General features: G+C 36.7%; 1 protein-coding gene across 7 annotated transcripts in view; it reads right to left on the minus strand.

The window, feature by feature from the left end:
• Positions 1-590: 590 nt before the first annotated feature.
• Positions 591-26758, minus strand: part of Grm8 (glutamate receptor, metabotropic 8) — an 860026-nt gene continuing 833858 nt past the window's right edge. For 5 of the 7 annotated variants that reach the window (NM_001361125.1, NM_008174.3, XM_006504989.2 and 2 more), the window contains exons 10-11: positions 11150-11451; positions 591-1164 (exon numbers count right to left, since the gene is read on the minus strand). In NM_001361125.1, coding sequence (NP_001348054.1) covers positions 11155-11451 — 297 coding nt within the window. In that variant the 3' untranslated portion in view covers positions 591-1164; positions 11150-11154. The remainder of the gene's footprint in view (positions 1165-11149; positions 11452-26758) is intronic. The other 2 variants (XM_030255174.1, NM_001311072.1) reach the window with 1 other exon arrangement.

Here is a 26758-nt window from a genome sequence, read left to right on the forward strand (position 1 = left end):
GAAGCAACGGATGTTTTCATTTGGAAAATAAGAACTCATTGACATGTTATCTGAACTGTGGTTTCCTTAATGATGCCAAGGGAATAAATATGCTAATTCAGAGTTTTGAAGAATGACCTTGGTAAGGCCCATTACTCTGCTGATTTTGTGACTTCTAAGCCCAGGTGAGAAAAGGTTAGTATCACATAGCAGGGAATACTTTGGTATGCAAATGAATTAGAATTCATATGGAGCAATTTGGTCACATGGTGATATATTTTTTCCATGACAATTTTCATAATATATTTTCCAAAGTAAAGCTTAATGGTCAATTATAACTCGAGGAAACTTATACCAAGCTACAACTTGATTCTTCATAGGAGTAGTTGCTATGAAACTCTATTACATGAATCAAAAATATTTACAAAAATCTTATACAAGTGATACCTTTTTATAGACCAATAAAAGTCTTCTCGTAAACACAAACAATCCAAACCCATGTTCCTGAAGGAGGTAGTATCAACAGGTGCCAGACAAGGGTGTAGCAACAGCGGAGTGTCAGCTGGAAAGAGGGGCTGTCCCTGGTTTAAAACTGGAACGAAACAACGCTCAACATTTGCAAAACATTCCTTTATTATTAGAAATAAATTATTTGTATAAAAATTGCATGCGTCAATCATTGCATTTATTTTGTAGCACAACCCAGGGCTTCAATCCAGTCAGCCATTACAAGAAACAGACTCAGAGGCTTATACAAGTTGAACAGTGTGGGACAGGAACAGGAGTTCTCACAATCACAGAAAAATACTTACAAGAATAACATCAGACATGGTTTATTTCAACAGCATTTTTTTTTCCACAAGCTAACATTAGTTTTCCGTTTGAGATTTTTTTTTTAACTGCTCACAAGTAAGCAATACTTTAGCTTGACACTCATTGGTTGTATTGTATAAAAATGGGCTTCTTTGCTCCTCAATATTGATACTTTTGGCTCATGGCTAATTTTTGTTCCTTACGAGACTATTGATCTGATTGATTGTAGTCTATGGAGATCTCCCAGAGTACGTTTTGGCAGTCTCATGTTCAGTATTTAAGAATATACAGCACCTTCCTTCAGATGGTGCCATCTCCCTGTTCAGATTGAATGATTACTGTAGCTGATGTATGTTGTCTTGGTAGAAGAAGCTGTTAAGAAAAATTAAGACAAGTTATTATAATATAATAACCATTTTGTTGATATAATTTCAAAATTCAAATTCTGCTACAGCTGTGTGATGATATTGTAGGGTTTTTTTTTGCAGGGTATGTATTCATTATTTTTATTTATAAATATAATTTTATGATTCTACACATGCTCCTCAGTCTTTTTTATTTTTTGCAGTGCTTCGTGTATTTTTTTTAATTAGGTATCTTCTTCATTTACATTTCCAATGCTATCCCAAAAGTCCCCCATACCCTCCCCCTGCCCCTCCCCTACCCACCCACTCCCACTTTTTGGTCCTGGTGTTCCCCTGTACTGTGGCATATAAAGTTTGCAAGACCAGTGGGCCTCTCTTACCAAAGATGGCTGACTAGGCCATCTTCGGCTACATATGCAGCTAGAGAAATGAGCTCTGGGGCTGCTGGTTGGTTCACATTGTTGTTCCACCTATAGGGTTGCAGATCCCTTTAGCTCCTTGGGTACTTCCTCTAGCTCCTCCATTGGGGGCCCTGTGATCCATCCAATAGCTGACTGTGAGCATCCACTTCTGTGTTTGCTAGGCCCCGGCATTGTCTCACAAGAGGCAGCTATATCAGGGTCCTTTCAGCAAAATCTTGCTAGTGTATGCAATGGTGTCAGCGTTTGGAGGCTGATTATGGGATGGAGCCCCGATATTGCAGTTTTTAAATACATTACTTAGTATTTTAAACCATGCATTAGAAATCAAATGAGATATTGAGCAAAAGTGCTAATCCTCAAAAGTTCCTAGTCCAGTCTATGGCAGAAAAGGGAATATTTAAAAAAAAAAAAAAACACTTTAAATTACATTCTATTTTTACAAAATGAATAAAAATTAAGCAAATTTATGCTCCTTAATCTCACCACTAAAAGCTATAAAAGAATAGAGATCACGACTAACTTCTAATCATTAGCAAACTTTAGTGAAACATTATTTACATGTTGCCTTTACAAATTTAATTTTCATACACATCATTAAAAACCCACCAATATTCCACAAAATAGGCATGAAAAAAGTCTACCAGGCTAAATGAATGATTGTATTCACTTCAGAAATCCCATAACCAGTACCTTGGCAATGTTTATCTTCCATTTAAAAATTAACAGTACTCTCAGACTTTAGATTAACATGTCAAAAATCTCAAGTATATACCATTCTGCACCAAATATTGACACAGCCAATAGTTATTTGTGGGTTTTTTAAAGTTTTAACTGAGGGATACATGAAAATAAAATCCCAATTAATAAAATTCATATTTAACTCATCTGCTATCAACTTACTATAAAACAATCGTCATTGCTGTAAGCCTATTAAGAAGATATGAACAACAGAATATTGTGTCGAATTTACACTCATTCTGACACTTCCAGAAAAAAAGCAGATTAATTACAAATAACTGCAAAATTCAAACATTCAACTAGTGTTTGAAAAATGTTCAAAATTGTTACCTCCTTTAAGAGTAATACTAGTCACGGTTCTCTAGAGAATTGGAACTGATAAAATGAATATGTTATTATTTAAAAAAAGATTAATACTAGAATAATTGCATTTAAAAACTGACACATGTATTTCAGTGCATTAATTTAATTCAGAATGAAAACACTTAAATAATTTATTAAAGTTGTGTACATTGAGTATTTCTAGAAACCATAAAGCCATTTTTTGTATATAATTGATAATCAGACTTATCTCTCTGTCATTCTTAAGACTGGTAATCGACCTATCCAGATTACAGAGAACAAAATCATGCTGAATGTATCACTGAAATAAACCCAGTCCAAGTAAGTGCTAATTATACATGGCTTTAATAACTTTTATTTAATTTAATAATACTAAGTACATGTTCAAACTAGGTCACTCTTGAATTTATCTTCACTGGTCACACTTGATTATTATCATGGCATACTGGAAAGAAGTGAATTTGATTCCAGCTATACATTAATTTTTTTTTTTTTACAAAATGAATGAAAATTAAGCAAATTTATTCTCTGTAGTCTCACCACTAATTAAAAGCTATAAAAGAATAGGCATAGAGAATATTTTTGGAGAATAAATTTTAGTTTGGGAAAAACACTATTGTGTCCCCCACCCCTCTTTCTATTTGTGTGTTTGCACATGAGCATGGGAGCATGTGTGTGTGTGTGTGTGTGTGTGTGTGTGTGTGTGTGTGTGTGTACAAAGAGATCATGTGTTTATGTGTATACCCCTGTATGTTTTCCTCTGAATATGTCTCTCTATATATCACTGTGTTTCTGAGTGTGTGTGTGTTTCTGAGTGTGTGTGTGTTTCTGAGTGTGTGTGTGTTTGTGTGTGTGTGTGTTTGTGTGTGTGTGTATATACAAAGTGAGGCACAATGCCTTTATATTGGTTCACTTCCATTTTCATGTTCTGAATCATATAATACGTTTTACATTTTGTGCTTCTAGATCTAAGAAAACAGAAAGGAATATTTATTCTGTTTCTGATAGATTTGCTGTTAATTATTTGGAATTGTGATGAAGAAAACATGCTGTGAGTTAGAAAATGGACTAGTAAAATGGTCGCTGAGCTTTCTGCACTATTCCATATTGTCAGAAATGTCTGGAAGTGTAGGAAATAATTATTAAATGTGTACCCAGCAAAAAGGAAGAGGCTCAGGCAAGAACGGTAACAACACCAGACATGCTAAACTGGATGGGTGAATCTCACCAGACCTTAGTCACAGACAGAAAACTACAGACAGCTAACAAATCCTGAATGCTGAAGGCAGAACTAGTCATCCCACAGAGAGTACACGCATGGGTTACACAATATGGAATAACCAGCCCTGAAAATATAAACATACAAGCCAGGCAGTGGTAGCGCACGCCTTTAATCCCAGCACTTGGGAGGCAGAGGCAGGCACATTTCTGAGTTCGAGGCAAGCCTGGTCTACAAAGTGTGTTCCAGGACAGCCAGGGCTATACAGAGAAACCCTGTCTCAGAAAAAAAAAAATACACATACAAGTAAAATATAAACAATTTAAAATAAAGAGGCCACGGGATGGAAGAGAGCAAATTTTTATTTGCAAGTTGTTATCAATTGGAGATTGTTTCTGGGTTAAGGATGCGGCATGTGCCCACTTCTCCTTTCAGCTCTAGCATCCCACCTGGTACAAACCTGTGTGGACCTGGGCATGCTGCTACAGTCTCTGTGCATTCATATATGCATTGATCATGTTCATTTAGAGGGCCTTGTTTCCTTGGTGTCCTCGATCACTTGTGTCTTTTACACATCTTCCATATCCTCTTCATCAGTTGCCTGGGAGAGATTTGATGAAGACATCCGGTTTGGGGCTGAAGGTTCCAAGATCTCTAACTTTCTGTATAATGTCAGGAAGGGTTCACTATGTTTGTTCCCATTTGCTGCAGAAGGAAGCCTTTCTGATGATGACTGAGCAAGTAGTGATCTATGAGTCCAGATGAATGTCATTGGAAATCATTTTACTGACATTTTGTGTTTGAACAGTATGGTGTAGTCTTACCTTATTTTCCTAGCCTATTTTATTTATGTTTGTATTTATTCATATTTATATTAATATGCATATTTATTTATATGTTTTTTGATATTTTCTGTTTTTATGCCACAGGTCTTTTACATACTATTATGACTTCCAGTTTAGCTATTTCTTTCTTTTATTATTGAATATTTCCTTTATTTACATTTCAAATGTTATTCCCTTTCCTGGTTTGCCACCCTCCCCAAAACCTCCTAACCCATTCTCCCTCTCCCTGCTTCTATGAGGGTGTTCTTCCACTCACCCACCCACTCCCACCTCCCTGCCCTTGACTCCCCTACACTGGGGCATCTATCGAGTCTTCATAGGACCATGGACCCCTCCTCCCACTGTTGCCTGACAAAGCCATCATCTGCTACAAATGCAGCAGGAGCCATGTGTACTCCTTGGCTGATGGTTTAGTACCTGGGACCTCTGCGGGGTGTGGTTGGTTGATATTGTTGTTCTTCCTATGGGGTTGCAAACTCCTTCAACTCTTTCAGTCCTTTCTCTAACTCCACTATGGGGCACCCCATGCTCAGTCTAATGGTTGACTGCTAACATTTGCCTCTGTATTTTTCAGGCACTGGCAGAGCCTCTCAGGTTCCTGTCAGCATGCATTTCTTGGCATCCACAATAGTGTCTGGGTTTGGTAACTGTATATGGGGTGGATCCCCAGGTGGGACTGTCTCTGGATGGCCTTTCCTCCAGTCTCTGCTCTATACTTTATCTCCATATTTGCTCCTGTGAGTATTTTGTTTCCCTTCTAAGGACTGAAGCATCCACAGTTTGGTCTTCCTTCTTCTTGAGCTTAATGTGGTCTGTGACTATTATCTTGAGTATTTGAATGTGGAAAGGAGTAAGTTTCTGCATTGATAGCTGTTTCTTGTGTGTGTTTTTAAAACTCTTTTCATTCTGTTTGTTTTCTCCAATTCTAATATGTTAGTTTCTGTTTCATGCTTTTATCTATTATTTTATTATATCTCAATTTTACCTTATTATTACTAAGAAGACTGCTTTATAATGAGAAACAGAAAGTGGGGGAGCAAATCCAGAGGGGAAAGGAAGTATGTGGGGGAGTGGGGGGAACTAGAGGGATAAAGGGAAGGGACTACATAATGAAGGAACATCATGAGAGAAAAAAATCAGAAAGGAAAATATAAATTAAGCAACTAAAAGGGATGACTATGGATGATAGATAATTTTCACGACTCATTATTTTAGAATTATCATAGATCAAAATGGATTAAAAATATGCAGATGAACTAACATGGGAACTTTTTTGACAGAGTACATGTGTATACACCTTTGAAAACCAGAGCAATGCTAAACTTCCTTAGGTGTGCCTTACTGCACTCGTAGGCTAAAGGAACAGCCACTGCTGCATTTTTATTAATCAGTATATCATAGAAACATAAGAAGAAATAGAATGGTGACTAGGTAGTGCTGGAAACTTTTGCACATACTAACTTGCATTTAACCCCCCTCTCTGTTCTGAAATAACAGGCTTTTGTTACAGAAAAATGTAGTGTTATGCAAAGTCGGGAAATTACTTTGCTTTCTAATTTCACAATTCCTTAAAATTATTATGAAAAGTTCTGAAATTTTAAGCATATGACAAGGAAGTCTGTAGTGGGATCCACAACTCATTTCTAAAAGGAATCTTCTGGGCCTGGAGAGATTGCTTAGTACTTAAGAACATGTACCGCTCTTTCACAGGACCTGAGTTTGGTTTCCAGTACCCATGTTAGGCAGCTGAAAAACACCTATGGGTTCATCTCCATCATCTACGAAGCATTCTTCTGAATGCTACAGTCACCCTTACACACAGATAGCACTCACTTGAACATACATACATAAAATACATGTATACTTACACATGCATACATATATTATAATAAATATTATAATGAATTGCATATATATGCATATCTGGATAACTCATTATTTAGTCATAATCAACAATTCCAGCACCAGATTAGTAGTCATAGTTACCAAGATACTGCCTATTCTAAAATAAAGGTGTGTATACCAAAGTAATAGTTATTCTTTACTTATTTTCAAATTCTTTTGTGTTAACTATAGCCCAAACTGTCATTCAGGCAGTAATTCTCATTGTCTTCATTTATTTTTTTTTTAATTTTACCTTCCATTTCATTGTGGTTTTTATTTTTTTAGCAGTGGAGTGATATTCTATTGTGTGAATGTACTATACTTTCTTTATATATTCACCCATTGCCATATCTAAGTTGTTTTCAATTTCTGGCTATTAAGAATAAAGCAGCAATTATCACTGTTGAGCAAGTGTCTCTGTGGTAGAATGAAGCATCCTTTGGGTATATGCCTAAGAGTGGTATAGCTGGATCTTGAGGTAGATAGATTTCCATCTTCCTGAGGAACAACCACACTGATTTCCATAGTGGATGAAGAAGTTTGCACTCTCACCATCAAAGATTGAGTGTTCCTTACTCCATATTCTTGTCAGCATGAGCTATCATTTGTCTTACTGATCTTGGCCATTCTGACAGGTTTAAGATGAAATCTCAAGGGAGTTTTGATTTGCATTTTCCTGTTGGCCAGGGATGCTGAACATTTCTTTAAGTGATTCTCAGCCATTTGAATGTCCCCTTTTGAGAATTCTCTCTATAGCTGTACCAGCTTTATTACATTGAGATATTTGTTTTCTTTCTCTTTTTTGATTGTTTGTCTTTCCCATTGGATATTTTCTTCATTTACACTTCAAATGTTTTCCCCTTTCCAATTCTTTCCTTCAGAAACCCCCTATCCTATCTCCTGTCCCCTGCCTCTGTGAAGGTGCTTCAAATCCATCCACCCACCCACCCATTCCTGCCTTCCCACCCTGGTGTTACCCTACCCTGGAGTATCAAACATCTTCAGACCCAAGGGCCACTCCTCCCACTGATGTCCAACAAGGCCATTCTCTGCCATATATGTGGCCAGAGCCATAGGTCGCTCCATGTGTACTCTGGTTGGTGGTCCATTTCCCGGAAGCTCTGGTGGGTCTGGTTGGTTGATATTGTTCTTCTTATGGGGTTATGGAACTTCTTAGATGGTTTCTCTGATTCCGATTTAATTTTGGTATTTGGCATCTGTATAGAAAATTGTTCATTTCATCCAGATTTTTCAGTTTTGTTGAATATAGGCCTTTGAAGTACAAGCTGTGATTTTTTTTCAATTTCCTCAGTTTCTGTTGTTATATCTCCCTTTCCATTTCTGATTTTGTTAATTTGGATGCTGTCTCTGTGCCCTCTGGTTAGTCTGGCTAAGGATTCATCTATCTTGTTGATTTTCTCAAAGAACCAGCTCCTAGTTTGGTTGATTCTTTGTATATGTTCTTTTTGTCTCTACTTGGTAGATTTCAGCTCTGAGTTTGATTATTTGCTGCCATCTACTCCTCTTGGGTGAATTTGCTTCTTTTTGTTCTAGAACTTTCAGGTGTACTCTTAAGCTGCTGGTGTAAGCTCTCTTCAGTTTCTTTTTGGAGGCACTCAGAGCTATGAGTTTTTCTCTTAGCACTGCTCTCATTGTATCCTGTAAGATTGGGCACGTTGTGTCTTCATTTGCATTAAATTATAAAAAGTCTTTAATATCTTTATTTCTTCCTTGACCAAGTTATCACTGAGTAGGGCATTGTTCAGCTTCCACGTGTATGTGGGCATTCTGTTGTTTTTGTTGCTATTGAATACCAGCTTTATTCTGTGATGATCTGATAGGATGCATGGGATTATTTCAATCTTCTTGTATCTGTTGGTGCCTGTTTTATAATTTTACCTTCCAAATGGGAACTTTACCTCTTCCAGAATATAATAAGCTCACCTTCTTAAGCCTTCATATATGTAATCTTTCTTTTATTTACTCTAGAGAAGTCATAGAAATATGTCCTCTGATTATTTAATTTCCACTTTAGCATCCACAGAAAATAACAAGGGAATAGCCAGTGTTTGAGATTTATTTAACAATATAAGACCCGTATCATTGACAATAGATATTTTACTTTTAGGGGAAACTATTTGCTCTTCAAGGGATTGGGAAAAGATTTTTTGTTGTTGTTGTTGTTGTTTTTTTCCTCCCATTTGTTCCTTAGGTGGGCCTGGGATGATTGGTATTTATTCCACCAAAATGCTAGTTGTTTCCATTTGAAACCCCATTATGTTTTTTTCTGGACTGCCACAAAAACATGGGTCAAACAATCTATGGTGATTCATGCTTCCAGTGCCAGCATTGCAAATGCATAGTGCCAAGAGCAGCTTACTGGCATCTGCAAAGGTTTAAAATCCCTATACTGATGCTTTCAAGTTGGACAACAAAAGAGCTCTGCCCCCAAATCACTAGCATTTTGCTAATAGTCCTGTTGTTAGTAAAGTGTTTGTCTATCATGGGAGGTGATCATATGTATGTGCTACTGAAATCAGTTCTTGCACATTCATTCACAAGGCTGCTTTTGAAAGAATGGTGTCTGTGTGAGAATTATTTGTGGAGTTGTGATAGGTTTCTTTCTAGAAACGTGACTGACATTTTTACTAGATAATCTTCCTGGAGTCAGGATGGCTTCTGAGGATGGTGTAAGTCATTAAATCTTTAATTTAATTTTTAATTTATTAGCTTCTTTCTATAATGTGTGTGTGTGTGTGTGTGTGTGTGTGTGTGTGTGTGTGTGTGTGCCTCTGAGTGTATGTCAGTGTACAACTATACAACTTCAACTTATGGGCTTTGGTTCTCTCTCTTAACACTAAGTGGGTCCTAGGATACACTTCAGATTGTCAGACAGTGGCAAATGCCTTTGGCCACTCTGCTACCTCACTAGCCCATAACCAAATACTCTGCATGTCAATATATCTGAGACTATCTCTATGCATAGACATTGCAATATGCAATGTTCATAGATATCTAGATAGCTTAACTCAGAGAAATCTTTGTCAACTCAGTGGAAACTAGAAATTTCTTTAGTAATTAAGCCAAGCAAAACCAATTCTTAATCTCCTTTTGTATTTAATGTCTGTGGTAGTTTGAATGAAAAGGGCCTACATAGGCACATATGGAGTAGCACTATTAGGAGGTATGGCCCTGTTGGTGAAAGTATGCCACTGGGAAAGTCTTTGAGGTTTCAGATGCTCAAGCCAGTTGTGGTAGCTCATTCTCTCTACATGTTGCCTACAGATTTAGGATGTAGAATTCTCACCTCTCTCTCCAGCACTATGTCTAGCTGCGTACTGCCATGCTTCTTGCTATGATAAGAATGGACTAAATCTCTGAACTGTAAGCCAGCCGGGATTAAGTGTGTCCTTATAAAAGTTTCCATGGTCTTAGTAGCTCTTCACAGAAACAGAAACCCTAATTAAGACAATGTCAAAAGAAAACCAAGCAGAGAAAAGATCCTGCTAAAAGATTCTGGGAGGAAGGGAGTATTTTTTGCTCTTATATATTCTTATTTCTCTCCTATAGGATCTTATAATATAGCCCAAGCCACAGATTCGCAATACTCTTGCCCCACACTCTCAATTTCTAGGATTACATATGTGTATAACACTAACAAAAATGCTTATATTTAATTAATATAAACCATTACTATTTCATTAACAAAAAACTGAGAGCCATCCCAGAGTAAGATCTTGAGCTTTAATTTATTCCTACTTAATTTGTTTATACAACCAGGTAATATAAATAAAATCTTTATTATAGTCTACTTTCTAAATCTTTACAATACCAATATCCAACCTGTTTACCTTCTTTTATGGATACCAAGAAAACCTTAACTTAATTTAAAAATTTCCAGATTATCCTGCAAGGCAAATGTTACCATATGATGATTCTGGGTCAACTACAGAGCAAAAAAATGTAGATGAAGAAAGTGATCCAAAGGATTCTGTCTGTCTTCAGGGTCAGGAGGCCTTCAAGGCTTATTTGAAATTAACATATTCAAGCAAAAAAAAAAAGATAAAGGAAACTCAGAAGAAGAAAGGATCTTGGGGAACCAAGTACTTCTGATGACTCCACTCCACATGTTAACAAACTCTTCTCTCATTTTCCCCAAACCCAAACAACTAGGCATTTAATTGTGCAAGGTCTGGAGTACCTCCTTCCCCAAGCATCCCTTTAGAAGTCACAAAAAGAGACCAATAGTGAAACAACAGATATTGTAGATTAATTCCTAAAGTTTCAGAAATGGCATTTGTAAATGAAACAGCATCCCTAACGCCAAGCTGTGTGAGTCTTCAAAGGAGGAGATACACTGCAGTACTTTGTTAGACACCTCAGGTGGGAAGTTTCTGTGCTGGGAACAACTACTTATTTGTAAACATTTAGCTCTCATCCAGTGGTTCTGACTGTTGTTATAGTCTCAGGGTGTGTGTGCAATTATAATCACAGAACTGTGTAGCATAGTTCCCAAGACTAGTAGAAGAATGTTCAACGTACATCTATTAGGAAGTGCTCCCGCTCTTGACCATCTGAAAGTCTACAGATGACTTACTGTTGGTTTCAAGACTCTCACAGAGTTCACTTTTCACCTCGCCGTTTGGTCTGTCATTTCCCTTTTGGATCAGTTTGCTTTGCATGGTAGCGGCCGTGACCACAGCCTTGAAGCTTCTCTTGCGTTTTTGAACGTTCTGCTCTGGATGAAAAATTATAATATAAACTTTGGGCATATAGAGCATTCCCAGAGACACTGAAGCACTTAAACTCATGGAGACAGTAAGTGTTGTTGTCTGGATGTACATCTGAGGAGAGGAAAAGAAAAAGAAAAAGAATCGTGGTTATTAAGTCTGACTAGAAGGAAATAAAGCAAATAACACACTATTTTCTAAAATTATTTCAGTTTCTCTCCTATAGCTACATTGGAGAATATTTACTGAAATTAAACTTGACTGCAGTCAAGCTTTCATTGTGACAAACTACTAGTAAAGATGAGTGAATTTGTACTTTAAAATCCTTACTCCTTAAAACAAATTGAGAAGGGGTGGAGCTTATGTTTTTTTTTAGATGAAAAACTACATAAGGAAGGGGACAAAATACTATCTGACAAGAGACTAATATGTTGCACTACATTGCCTTCTTGCAAAGGTACCAGTGGCCCAGATGATTATCACAATACTTAAGCAAAGAGTATATTACATGTAGTGAAGACAGAGACAGTACGGCATCTAGATTATCATGATATACATTGCTTCTGCAACATCATTGCTCTCATATCATTATGTAGTATTTTTTGTTACATATATAGTTTATTTACATTTCAAATGTTGTCCTTTTTACTGGCTTCCCCTCCAAAAACCCCCCTATACTTTCCCCCCTCCACCTGCTCCCCAACCCACCCATACCCGCTTCCTGACCCTGGCATTCCCCAACCCTGGGGCATAGAGCCTTCACAAGACCAAGGTTCTCTCCTCTCATTGATGACAGACTAGGCCATCTCTGCTACATATGCAGCTGGAGCCATGAGTCCCACCATGTGTACTCTTTGTTTTGTGGTTTAGTCCCTGGGAGCTTTGGGGGTACTGGTCAGTTTTAACCAACAAAACTGGTTTTTAAAAAAAAATCACAAACATGATGAAGGAGTGTGGTTTTAATTAATAGTCTATCTAATGAATACATTTTGGGATTTCTCATTATTTATATCACATCAATATAAATATAAGATTTTTAACAAAATGTGAAGGATCTCCTTCTAGGAGTTTGAGAGAAAATAAGTTAAAGGTTTTGAGTGGTTAAGAAAACTTTTAGCTCTTGAGAAAGATCCAAGGTCAATTCTCAGCATATATAATAGATCACAACCATCCATAATTTCAGTTCCAGGAGATTCAACACCCTTCATGGATTTCCATGAGCATTGGGATCCCATGTGGTACAGAGATGTAGATGCAAGCAAAACATACACATTTAAAATATAATAAATATGTATTTAAGTAAAAGAAATAGTTCCTACTCTCAGATGCCAGATACAAGACTTAGCAATGGAGTCTCAGCAGCATGTTTTGAAAATTCTTTCTCTGTATTGATTCCTTGTTGCATATCAATAATATAAGATTGATGCTCTTATAGGAAATGTAGAAAAACATAAGGAACATGAGATTGGGAAGGTGATGTGTCTGTGGGGCCTCAAGGAAGAAGTAGCTGGTGGATATCATATAAATGCATTGTATACTTGTATGAAGTTTTCAAAGAATACTTACAAAGGATCATAAAGAAGGGGGCTAGCATACAAAGAATATGGCAAAGTTCAAACTATACCCACAAATATTCTAAAACCACTTGAATTGACAATCATTATCAGGACTGCTTAAGTTATATCCTATTGAGTTAATTCAAACTAAAAACAAGGACAATGCAGAGCTCAAGCAACTTTGAAATTATATGAGTTCATAGACTGGATTGTAGACTTTTAAATGTATCTTAATTAGTTAATTTTGTAAACTATATACAACATTAATCTAAACAGTATGTGATGGTTAGTTTGAATTGTCAAATTGGCACAATCTAGAATCACCTGGTATGCAAGTCTCAGTGATAGACCCTGACAAACAATCAGAGTGGTGTGTTGCCAAATCTATAGAGGACTGTTGTTATACTGTTAATTGCTAGCACCATCCCACATATGTTTCTCTCTCTCTCTCTCTCTCTCTCTCTCTCTCTCTCTCTCTCTCTCTCTCTGTGTGTGTGTGTGTGTGTGTGTGTGTATGTGTGTTTGTGTGTGTAGACAAGCAGGAAGATTAAAAAAATCTGGGGTTTACTTGCATGGGAAAAGCCTCATCCACTCCTAATAGTTGAAAAAATATGATTTGATTTCTCTCTCTGGCTTTTAAATTTGTTGCCTAGAAATTCACATGTATAGGGTGTTATTTACTACAATTATATATCATTGTTTAAAGTATAGACACAAAGCAATAACTCAAAAAAGTCACTCACCATACAAGTTTGAATCTACAAAGGTAGTAAAAAAAACTTCCTTCCAGGTGTTTGTGAGAAGAGAAATTGCGCATAGACAGCTGTACAGCAAGGGAGTGTGGGGAGTGATCAGTGGATAGGTAGGTTCTACTAGATGTCCAGGAAAATGTCACTGTAATATCACTTGGAAATAAACCAAATGAAGTGGTTTTTTTTTTTCCAAATCTAAATATTTGTTGATATTGAAAGTTGCATACCTTGGGTAACACAATAGCTTGACTTCTTAATGTAGTGTACTGCTAGGTAAAGGAAAGGATGGTATTATCTCACACAAAACCATATAAATCCACCAAGAGATACTGAAAGTAGTACTATCTTAGGTATCTCTTTTCATTCTTCTTAGCTCTTTAGAAGCCCACCTCCTTCCCCCCAACTTCCCCATGACCAAAGAGGGGAGGTGCTTTTTCATCACATCTTCTCATGACCTGCTATTTTCTCAGCTTCCAAGTCCAATTAATATTTTGAACCAGAAACAATTGGGTGCTTTGAAGTGGATGTAAGTCCACCTTCCTCTCTGGAAAGGCACAAAGGAGAACCTAAAATGGGGCCTACAAATGTGAATTCTTTTCTTAGAGCCTATTCCAATCTTCTCTTCATTCTGTGTACATCATTTGAATCCAAGAACTTCTGAATGTAGGTCTTGACCTAGAATCCTAAAGGAAATAGGGAAGATATTCTATTTTTTTATTTTTTGTGATAATGCTCAGTCTTTTTCTTTCAAAGAGCTACTTGAATTCAGACCACCATAGATGCTGACATTTCACCCAATGCTTTCTTAATTCTTTGCCAACTGAAGTAATACATTGTAATAAATAAGAAACAAAGCAGCTTTGTGTCCTCCGTCATTTCCTATATCATAAACACTTGACAGTGGCACCCTCTGAAATCAGCTTCACAGTTTTTAGCCCTTTTCCATATGAAAACACACACACACACACATACACACACACACACACACACACACACACACACACACACACACAAATACAGATTAAATTATTTAATTCTAAAAATAAATAAAGTATTATTTTTCCTATTGTTTTTTGGCTTTTTTTTTTTTGCCTAGGATTAAATAAAATAAATATTCTGTTTTTAAACTATTTTTAAGTTTTCTTAAAAAGCAAAATAGAATTAAGTACCTTCCCCTAGTTCCTTTTTTGGGCTACAGTCTGTTCCAGATACTTTCTTTCGAACCCCTTCTGTGGTTCCTATGCATATATATATATATGTCTGTGATATAGTCACTCCACTGTAATTGTTGTGTTGGATAAACACAATAGGAAAAACAAGTATTTTTTATGCTTGAGAGAAATTTGGAGTTCTGCACATTCAAAGAATCATGATAAACTTTTCAGCCTGGGAAATATCACTGTCCTGGGTGTTGTGAAACTATCAGTAGGTTAGAGATTTCATGCTGTGATCTCACTAGTGAAGACACAGATGTCTTTGATCTGAATTATTTGATGATTCACATTACACTCTCTTCAGGATTATGATATATGTTTGAGAGATGAAATGTCAAATCAAAAGCTAAAAGTGAAGCATTGTGAATAAAGTCTGTCACCAATGTATCAGACTGGTTAATATTTAAGCTCTGAATCCTTAACTTTGAACTGCATGCAATGGTGATTATCAGCTGAAACAAAACAAAAGAAACAAACAAGCAAAAGATAGGGATCTCATGACATGTAGAAAATGAGTTTTGTTAAGTGCTGAAAGGAGGTTTTTTTAAGGAAGCTAAATCTTGTCAGGTGGGTGTGTAGATACATACTTGTAAGCCAAGAAGTCAGGAGCTGAGGCAGAAGGACTGTGTGTTTATAGCCATGACAGTGAGCAACATAATACCAAAGCCATAGGAAGTTAGTTATATAGAGATCACATGCATCATTAGAATTTACCAGGCACTGACAATCATTAAGAATGGGTATATTTTACATTCAGAAGACAGATTTCCAGACCATCATTCCTACATGATAATCCATCTCTTATGTCACCAGATACAAGATGGTAACAGCATAGTAGGCATTTGGACTGAGATTCACAAATTCAAATGAACCAACAGCCACCACTTAGCAAAAATACTAAAAGAATTATAAAACCAAAATTATTTTCTCATATTATAAAAGGCAGCATCAAAGTCTGTAAAAAGGAAAATTCCACCAAGAAGACATTGTAGTTCTTAACACCCGTATACCAAACACAAGTGCCACCAAGTTCATAAAAGAAACACTAATACAGCTTAAATCACATATTTAGAGTCACACACTGCTATTGAGAGTCTTCAATACCATATTCTCACTAACAGAACTGTAATTCAGACCAAACTAAAAATAGAGAAATGCTGGAACTAACTGACATAAACGAAACCTAACAGATATTTACACAACAACACACCCAAACAGAAAAGAATATACCTATGCACCTCAGGGAGCTCTCTCCAAAACTGATTACATACTAAGACACAAAGCAACTCTCAACAGACACAAGAAATTGAAACATCCTGCACTCCATCTTACCACCGTAAGTTAAAGCTAGTTATCAACAACAGAAGGTGGGGGCGGGGGGACCCAAAAAGCAGAGAGCTTACAAACTATTGGAAACTAAACAATTAACTACTGAGTGAAAATTGAGCCAAAGAGAAATTAAGAATGAATTCCTTAAAGACTTCTAGATTCGAATCAAAATGAAAACATGCATACTTAAATTTATAGAACACAATGAAGGTGTGCTAAGAGCCAAGTTCATTGCACTAAATGCCTACATAAAAAAAAAAAAAAATGGAGAAATTCTCTAGTAGTAACTTAAGAGCACACCTGAAAACTCTATAACACAAAGAAGAAATCACACTCCAAAGGATTATTGTAAAGCAATAATCAAACTTAAGGTTAAAATCAATACAATAGAAAAAAAGCAGTAAATAAATGAATAAAATAAATAAATAAGTAAATAAATAAATCAGGAACAAAACAAGGTTGTTGACTCTCTTCATATATACTATTGAATAGTTGATATAGTACTTGAAGTTTTAGTTACAGCAATGGGACAACTGAAGGATATCAAAGAGATACAAATGGAAAGGAAGAAGTCAAAGTATCTTTACTTGCATATGATATGATACTATGTATAAGTGACTCTAAAAATTTTATCATAGAGCTCCTATATCCTTTCTCTATACAAATGAGAAACCAATTGAGAAAGAAATTAGGGATAGAAATATTTCCCATTATTGTGGATAGATAGAATTAATATAGTAAAAATGGCCACCCTATCAAAATCAATCTATATATTCAATGAAATACCCATCAAAATTCCAACATAATTCCTTACAGATCTTGAAAGAACAATTTTTGGCTTCATATTCAAAACATCAGAATCACACAAAACATCTAGCATACTAATAATAAAAAAATCTGGAGGCACTATCAACCTAATTCCAAGTTATAGAGATATAGCAATATTAATAATAATAAAAACATCAGCATGGTATTGACACAAAATCAAATACATTGATCTTTGAAATCAAACTGAAGACCCAGAATAAATTCACCTAGTTATGGACACTTGATTTTTGAAAAAGAAGCCAGAAATACACAGTTTTTAAAAGGCAGCATGTTGAAAAATTTTTGCTAGTTAAACTGGGCAGATGGATATATAGGAATCAAAATAGACTCATACCTATCACCCTGCACAAAACTAAAGTCCAAGAGGATCAAAGACCTAATACAAATACAGACACACTGAATCGGATAGAAGGAAAAGTGGTAAATAGCCTTGAAAACACTGTCACAACAGAAGACTTTCTGAACACAGGCACTAAGATCAACAGTTAATAAATGGGACCACATGTAACTGAAAATTTCTGCAAGACAACGGACGAGCATTCAAACCAAGTTGCAGCCTGTAGAATGGGAAATGACTTAACCAACTACATATCCAATAAATGTCTAATATCCAAAATACACAAAGATCTAAAAAACACTAGATATTAAGAAAAAACCCAATTTAATAATATGGTAGAAATCTAATGGAGAATTCTCAAATGTGGAAAGCTAATGGCTGAGAAACTCTTAAAGAAATGTTCAATACCCTTAGTTATCAGGGAAGTGGAAATCAAAACTACTTTGAGATTTCATTTTACACCTGCTAAAGTGGCTAAGATTAATACAAATAAATGACAGACAACTTACACTAATGAGGATGTGGAGTAAGGGAAACATTTGTCCACTACCAGTGAAAGTGCAAACTTGTAGAGTCATTATTGAATTCTGTATGACAGTTCCACAGGAAGGTACAGCTCTACCACTCTCTGACATATACCCCGAGGACAAGTCTTAGTTAGGGTTACTATTGCTGATATGAAATACCATGATCAAAGTGCTTTGGGAGAAAACTGTTTTAGTTCATCTTACACTTCCAGATAATATCACACGAAGGAAGGAAGTCACAAGAGGAATCAGACAGGGCAGGAGCCTGAAGGCAGGACCTGATATAAAGGCCATGGAAAAGTGGATACAAGTTTGCTCCCCATGGCTTTCTCAGCCTGATTTCTTATAGAACCCAGGACTAACAGCACAGGAATAGCATCACCCAAAATAGAAAGGGTCGCCCCCAGAATTTCTAATTAAGAAAATTCCTTACAGCCAGATTTTATGGAAACATTTTCTCATTTAAGGCTCCCTCATTTAAGATAACTCTAGCTTGTGTCAAGTTGACATAAAACTAGCCAACACAGCATGCTCCATCCTGCCTCAAAGATACTTGGATACTTGCTCAACCATGTTCAGAAATGGAGGTGGGGGAACAACAACTAAAAATATTAGATGTTCCTCAGCAGATGAAAGGACCAAGAAAATGTGCTAATTTTACACATCAGAATATGACTCAGCTGATTAAAAAAAGAAATCACGAGGCTTGCAGGTAAATAGATGAAACTAAAAAAATATCATCTGAGGTAACACAGACACAGAAAGAGAAATGTGGAATGCACTGACTTATATGTTGATATTAGCTGTTAGATCAAGGAGAACCAAGCAATAGAGGTTTGTAAGAGAGTAAGGGACTAGCGTTGGGTAACAGGTCTTTCTAGTAAAAGGAAATAGAAGAGATAACTATGATAAATGAGGAGGAGGACTGGAAGAGGAAGATTGCAAAGAAATGGTATAAGGTGACTGCTCCCAGCTTGCTAGTTGTGGGGCAACCTATGTTCTGAGGAGTATTACTTTCTCAGGCAGAGAATCCCAGTGTTCTACCAAGCACGCTGCATGTCCGAGGAAGTAGTTTTCACAATCCTTTTCTCACGAGAAAATAACTTTGTTTTTATTTATAAGAAGAAACACATCTAAGAGTTAGACTGCTGATAGATTTCTCAGTCTGCAAGGATGATTGGGTCACTCTGAACCAAGATGAGCTATTGCTAGTGAAACAGCAGCTGGTGAGAACTAGAACCTATGGGAAATCTTTATTCTGCTTTGCCTTTAAAAGAAGTTGAAACTTTGAATAAATTGTGCATTGACTGACTTGGCTGTGTACCCCTTTGTATCCTGGTTAATGTGGCTCTACCCTTGGGACTCCAACACATGAGATGTCAGGGGATCAAGTGGAAACTGGGAGAGAAGAGCGAGGTAAAGGAGGAACTATGAGGAAAGACAGCTAAAATTAAGCTCCATTCAAAGGGTAATATGCAAACCTAATAGAGTTGAAGCTTCCTAAAATATACACATATATACATAAGTAACCTAAATAACATCACTGAACAATGTGGGAGACACATCCCAAGCGTGGTATACATCTAACTGAGGTGTTAGCCAAAGAGGTACCATGGAAACCCCCAAACAACTAATTTTTTTGCCAAGGTTGCTCTGCATAGGTCCTGTGGTTGAAGATATGACCTAGACAATGTATTAATCATGGAAACGTTGAGCAGGTTCCTACCTAGAGCCTTTACCACCACAGGTTAGTGCTCTCAGTGCTGGAAGGTAATTTGAATACATGCTACTAAACGTGAAATGTAAACAACAACCCAGTTACAAACCTTTTGATCTACAGTGGTATCCTGCCTGCAAATATGCTAGTGCAACGGTGGCACAAAGGTTTTAGGAGTAACCATCCAATGTCTGGCTTGACTTAAGGCCCACTCCATGAGGTGGAACCCACATTCCATGCTGCCTGGGCAATCAAGAATCTAAGACCACATAGCCCAGGGACCTGGCACAAAAGCAAACATTACTGTTTGAAAAAGGCAATAAAATGAGTCCAAATGATATTCTTCTAGACTCACAGATCAGTGCCTTGCTTAGCCACTATTAGAAAAGCTTCCTCTTGCAGGAGACAGAAACAAATATAGCAATCCACAGCTAGACATCATGTAGAGAGTGAGAAGCCTTGAAACACTCAGCTCCAAGCAGGATGACTCCATGAAATTTTCTATCAGCCTACCTGATAGAAAAGAATGCAGAAAGAATGTAAGAGGGGGTGGAGGGGATGGGGACACCAAGGAATAAACAGGATCCAAGTTCATATGAACTCACAGACTGAGGCAGCATGCACAAGGCCTGCATGGGTTAGCACCTGATAGGGTCCTAGAACAGAAAGGAGAAATGGAGAGATAGATGCCCCTATTCCAAACTAGAAGCTATTTCCAATTGATAACCACAAGAAAATAAAAATTTAATTTTCTCTATGGGAATCTCACTGGGGAAACAAACTACTCTTAAGGATAGGCTGCATGCTCATCTACAGATGGCCAACAGAAAATGAACTAAATGACATCTATGCAGGTTTCTTATCTCATAGTGTGGTGTTCTGGCTTTTCTTTTCTTTTTAATTTAATTTAATTTTTTTTTACACTATAGGTCCTTTGCATACATATATGGCTTCCAGTTTGTAGTTTTATGAGCTTCCTGAATGTGTAAATGAGTGAGTTACTATATCTATATCTGTTCTTTTGTTTTTTTGTTTTTTTTTTTTTTTGTTTTTTTTCCTGGGCTATTTTGTTGTTTGTTTTGTACTATTCTGATATGTTTTTTCTTTGTTGTTTTATTTCATTTTTTAAATATTATCCCTTAGATAATAAAACCCGGTTTGGGATTTTGTTTGTTTTGTTTTTTAACGAGCTATCAAATAGGGAAGAATCTGGATGGGAGGAAGGGTAGGGAGAAACTGGAGGAGAAGAAGAAAAGGAAAACATAATCAGGATATAGTATATATAAAAATCTATTTTCAATAAAAGAAAACATGGTAAGATATGACTAATCAACATAGAAATGAGAAAGAAGTTATAAATACGGGTACAAAATTAGGTTTTGAAATTTTAAGTGCAAATTATGCATAACTTCATGCCTCTAACTATAATCTAGGAAAATGCATAATTGCTTAGGAATAATATTAGGCTGGAACCCCCTGCTCATTCCCTGAAGATGCTGGGAAACTCTGCCTCCAACTCCACTCTCACAGAGAATGCTCCCCCTCTGGGTTCTGCTCAGAGAAAACTCTAGACTGACATGTTATCACGTAAGAGTAATCACTCAGCGGCTTAGCATTTGACCATGTATGGATGCAATCCCAGTTCCTAGCTCATACTTGATTACTGCTCATGTAAATTCTGTCAAACCCCCTTGTTTTAGCCCAGATGTATGACTTCACTGACCTCTACTTGTGGTCAGTGAACCCAACAGAGAGCTACCTCCTAATAATTCTCCCTTCATCTACTTATAATCCAGTCTAATCTGGCCTATATCTGTGTTATCAAAGGAGAGAAAATGCCTATCAGATATCATTGGTCCAATGTAAGCCAGGGCCATGGAAGAAATCAGAAAAAAAAAAATCTAATAACTAACATTGTTCTTAGACCACAGAGGGAATTCACAGAAAGAATGTGCCTCATTCTCACTTCTTGCTCTTTGAGGAATTTGCACCCATGCATTTTTTTTGGGGGGGGGGTTGTTATCCTTCTATCTATAGGGTATAAGAATTTCAAATGTGCAGAATCTTTTTTGTAATCGAGCTCCAAGTGTTTTGGAAGCAGACTGACAGCAAGAAATTTCTAGGCTCTTCCCTCTAAATCTCTAGTGCCTTGCTGCTCTCTGAAAAGTAGAAAACCATGAACTGTGTCCTTCTCTTAAGTTCTGAAAGCACTAATGACTCAGACAATGCATACTTCCCACTGACCCCTTTTTCCTAAATCATCTCTGGAGAGCCTAGATATTTACTGCTTGGTCTATTAACTTTGATTAACCCTAAGGCAATGTGAGTTGGGAAGATATAAGTGAAGTTGTAACGGAAAAGGGAGTAAGTACAAAATAACTATCCACATCCATCTCAGCATCAAAGACTCATAGCTCTGTGTTCTGGACTATGATGAGTTGCATCTTTCACAACTCAGTCATAAGTCCACAGTACCTTCACTTCCTTAGGTGTCTGGATCTTGACATCCCAGGACTAACAGCATGACCATCTTTAGGTCATTCTATACAGAACTGTCTTTCAATGTATGCAAATAACAGAGCATCTAAAACATAGAGATGAATGCCTGAAAGTCAAAGTATCCAGGCTTCTAGAGACAAAAACCCTCACATCTATGATTTTAAACTTTGTGTAAGAGTCTGATATTGTATTGGATGCCAATATCAAACAATTCCAGGAAAGTAGTTATGGAAAGAATATTCAGAAGAATTAAAACTTTATCCAAATATGTAATGACCTCTCTGGGTCATCACATATGGTCACAGTGAAACCATGTTATTCATATCAGAGGACATAGCTATATTGTGTAAGTAGCAATCATTAAGGCATTTTCATCTTCTTCTAGAGAAGTCAAAACTATGTCAAATTATCAATAAGTCATGGACAGCAAGGGCCACAGTCTAAAATGTTGTAGGTGCCAAAAAGACAACCAGTTAACTAAATGTCATCTTCTTGTACATTATCTTGCATGTTCCATGTTATTAAAGAGGGTCTGGTTATTCCACAATCTAAAGGCTGATACCCCTAGTCTAATGGCACCCTTGAAACACCTAGACAGACTTCTACATTTTCATTAGAAACATTAGAAAAGGAAAGAAAAACTTTCTGTAGAGCTTTTAGTGGAAAAATGTAGCAAGTGCCTTCTCACAGCAGTTCATCTAGACATCAGAACCATTTCCTCCAGTAGTCTTAAAGACATTGCATTTACCATGATTACTGTTAGTACCATAGTAACCTATGGAGCAAGATATATACAATGAAAATCCTAAAAGATATGATGTAATCACAACTCGCAAGCATTTAAATCTGCTTGGATGAGATTCTTGTAATTCCATACAGAATGACTGGATGTGACATTCAAGGCTAAATGGCATGACCCATTGACAACTGAATTAAGATTTCCATTCCTTGGCACCACATTTTGTCTATAATAACACTGTAGATTACTTCTCCAATTATCAAAGTGTTCACAAATGACATTGGTATTTTCAGAGACATTACCCAGAATACACTTGACTTTCTCAAAGCTTACCTGGCTCTTTCCTCTTTGCTCACAAGTGAATCTGTCTTAGATTCACTATTGCTGAATGAACTCTTATTCTACAAGGAACCACTACATATATCTAGCCTCTTCTCTCTGTCACCACCTAGTGTTTTTTGTAAAAATCTTAGGCTCATGAATATTGTTTCCTTTGCAAGCTTTCAAGGTGGTAGTTTAATTACTTCTTTCTTTTATTTAATTATTTTATTTATTTACTTTACATTCTTGCCACAATTTGTCCTCCCTCTTCTCCTCTCACTTCTCCCCCCAATTACACTCTCATTGACTCCTCCTCTCATTCTATTCAGAAAAGTGCAGGTCTCCCATGGATATCAACCAACCTTGGCATATCAAGTTGCAGTAAGACTATGGAGGTGGCCCAGTAGGGGGAAAGAGTCTCAAAGGCAGGCAACAGAGTTAGAGACAGCCCCTGCTCTCACAGTTATGAAGACCAACTTGCACAACTGTTACATATATGCAGAGAGCCTGGGTCAGTTCCATGTAGACTCTCTGGTGGCAGTTTAGTCTCTGTGAGCCCTTATGAGCCCAGAATTTTGTAGGGTTTTTTTTTGTTTGGTTGGTTGTTTGGTTGGTTTTTGAGTTTTGGTTTTTGGTTTTTGGTTGTTTTTGGTTTTTGGTTTTTGGTTTTTGGTTTTGGTTGGTTTTGGTTGTTTTGGGTTTTTGTTTGGTTTGGTTTGGTTTGGTTTGTTTGTTTGTTTGTTTGTTTGTTTGTTTTGGTGTCCTTGACCCCTCTGGCTCCTACAATCCTTCCCCAGCTTCCACAGTATTCTGCAAGCTCTGACTAATGTGTAGCTGTGGTCTCTCCATCGGTTTCCATCACTTACTAGGTGAATCCTCTCTGATGACAGTTATGCTAGGCTCCTGTCTGCAAATATAGTAGATTATTATTAACAGTGTCAGCGATGGACTCCCTCTCAAGACATGAGTCTCAAGCTGGACCAGTCATTGGTTGGCCATTCCCTCAAATCCCACACTATCTTTACTCCTGTACATTTTGTAGACAGGATAAATTGTAGGTTGAACATTCTGTGCCTGGGTTGGTTATCTCCATCCATGCCTGGTTGCAGGAGATGGCTGGTTCAGGCTTGATTTCCCCATTGTTATACTCTTACTTGGAGTAAGATTGATTTCTTGGAGTTGATTTCTTGGAGTTCTCATTGCCCTAGGTTTCTAGCTTGTTCCAGGGATATTCTTTTATTCTAGTTGCCTCTCCCAGTACTCTTTCCATCCATGTATATTCATGAAATAAGGTGACACAATTGGGCCCCTCATTACTCCCCTCTGATGCAATTTGTCCATTAAGCTCATGTTGTTCCTTGAATACCTGACTTTTAAACCATCATATCCTTAACTGTATATTCTCATTCGTCATTGTCCCCGTATGTAGTCTCTTGGTTCTGTTCTTTTTGATTCAGGCTCTGATTCTGGTTAACATCTACTTTCAAATCCAAAAGATGTTTTAATTCTGAATCTGAATGCAGAAAACTCATAAGGTGACATTTATAGAGCTCCTTATTTCCAGTGATGGTGTTCTTTAGCCCATGTTAACCTTCACTCTCACCATAGTCTGCATCTCAAATACTGCTCATTGTCTTATAATAATTTCTGTACAACCAGCCAATATTCTGTTCAAACTAAAGCAGTATTTCTATTGCATCTTATTATCCTTTAGTCATTCTACTTTTCTCTTAAAATAAATATAAAGTGATAATGATGATTCTCCTTTCAAGAGTATACACACACACACACACACACACACACACACACGCACACACACACATACTTTTGTATGTCTTATTTTCTTGGATTTGTCTTGGAAAACCAACAAATATATCCTTGACTGTGTCTTTCTTTAGAGTATTAACACATGCTTAAGCATACTTTTATATATCTTTATTAAACTTCCTACCCCAAAATGAAAAAAAAAAAAAACTATTTTGCCCATGGGATTCAATGATGTGAACACTGCTGTTCAGATGTGAGAAGTTAACATATACAAGGTTGGGTACTGCTTGTTTTCTGCCATTTATGCTCTGTATGGAAAGGGCTTGAAAGGACCCTGTTATTGTACACGAATGAATAGAAATTCAGACTGAGATCTTTTCCAGTAAGAGTATTTGTGATATATGAGAATTGTTTCAAAGCTGGGGCCAGGTACAACTAGACTACTTGTTACTGTGGTAGACTGTGTACTTTTCCATTAATAAAAATACAAATATTGAATAATGATAATTCATGTTTTTCTAGATAACAAACAAAGAAAACCAGTTGTCACCAAATAAGCCATAGGCCAGCATTATAGCTAGTCTATACATTATAGTCCCAACATTTTAATTATTTTATGTTTAGAAGATCTTTTTGTTCATAGGGATCTTATGGAAATTACCAGCACCACAAGAATTTTAAGTCAAGAAGGGGCTGTATTTCAGCTAAATGGCTAACTTTAGAAAATTTGTGTAAAAAGAATTATCAATTTTATGCAAAATCCCTCAAAATCCACAAGTTACTTTACAAGTAGAGATCCCGAGGGTAAGCAGATCAGCATCTGAAGTGCCATCCATATGGTAATAACAAAACTGTGCTCTTAGGCAGAGGGTAAAGAAGTGCATGCATAAGCCATTTCATTGGCAAAAATGATAGAATATGGTCTAAATATTTGAAATATTCATGCTTTGGTTTTCAGAGAAGTTGGGACCAAATGAAACTTTGAATTGCCACAGAGAAAAATATTGAGTATTCTTTATTTTGATGTTATGGGGAGAATTGTTTTAAACATTACACTTTTCTCAGTTTTGTTATTTTTTAATCAAGATATCTTAAAAGCATAGTAACTTCAGAAGGAAAAAAATAGTCCTTGGTAACAGGAAAAAAAAACTTTGGCATAGAAAGCCCAACATGCACACAGTGGGTGCTTTTCCTTCCATTGCAAAGAACTAATTCTGAAGAGAAGTTGGCAATGTACTAGATTTGGTGTGCCAATTATGGTTATCAGCTAATAAAATGTAAAAAAAATGTTTTATAGTATTTATTATGAGAAACCAACGATATATGAATGTTCTGTAAAAATTCTCATTTATGATCAGGCAATGGAGAATGACAATGCTGGTGGGTAAAGGCAATAGAGATTCCTTAATAACCACATGGGGAGGAGTTGCCTCTTACCCAGAACCTTACACTGTTGGGTGTGAGAGAGGATATTACATATTCAGAGGATTCATTTTGAGTTGCTTTACTATATGGATAAGAGGAATGATTTGTCAGCCCCTCTGACTAACTGGGGGTGACTAAGCAGGAGAAGAAATGGTTTCTATTGCTGTGACAGGAAAAAAAAAGTGAATTTACAAATACTCATGTAAACTGAGGTGATTATTGACCTAGCTCACACCATGGTCTAACAAAGCATGTTATCTATCAAATATAACTACATGCCATTAAATTCATTCCTAGGCTCAGTGACCTCGGGTGTTGGTTGTAGAGGGCACTAAACTGTATTTCCTAATAAATGGTTCCTAAGCACTCTTTCAGACACCCATGTAGACTATAGAGCCTGAGGGATACAT

Source organism: Mus musculus, chromosome 6, assembly GCF_000001635.26.
Source record: "Mus musculus strain C57BL/6J chromosome 6, GRCm38.p6 C57BL/6J".
NCBI classification, from domain to species: domain Eukaryota; kingdom Metazoa; phylum Chordata; class Mammalia; order Rodentia; family Muridae; genus Mus; species Mus musculus.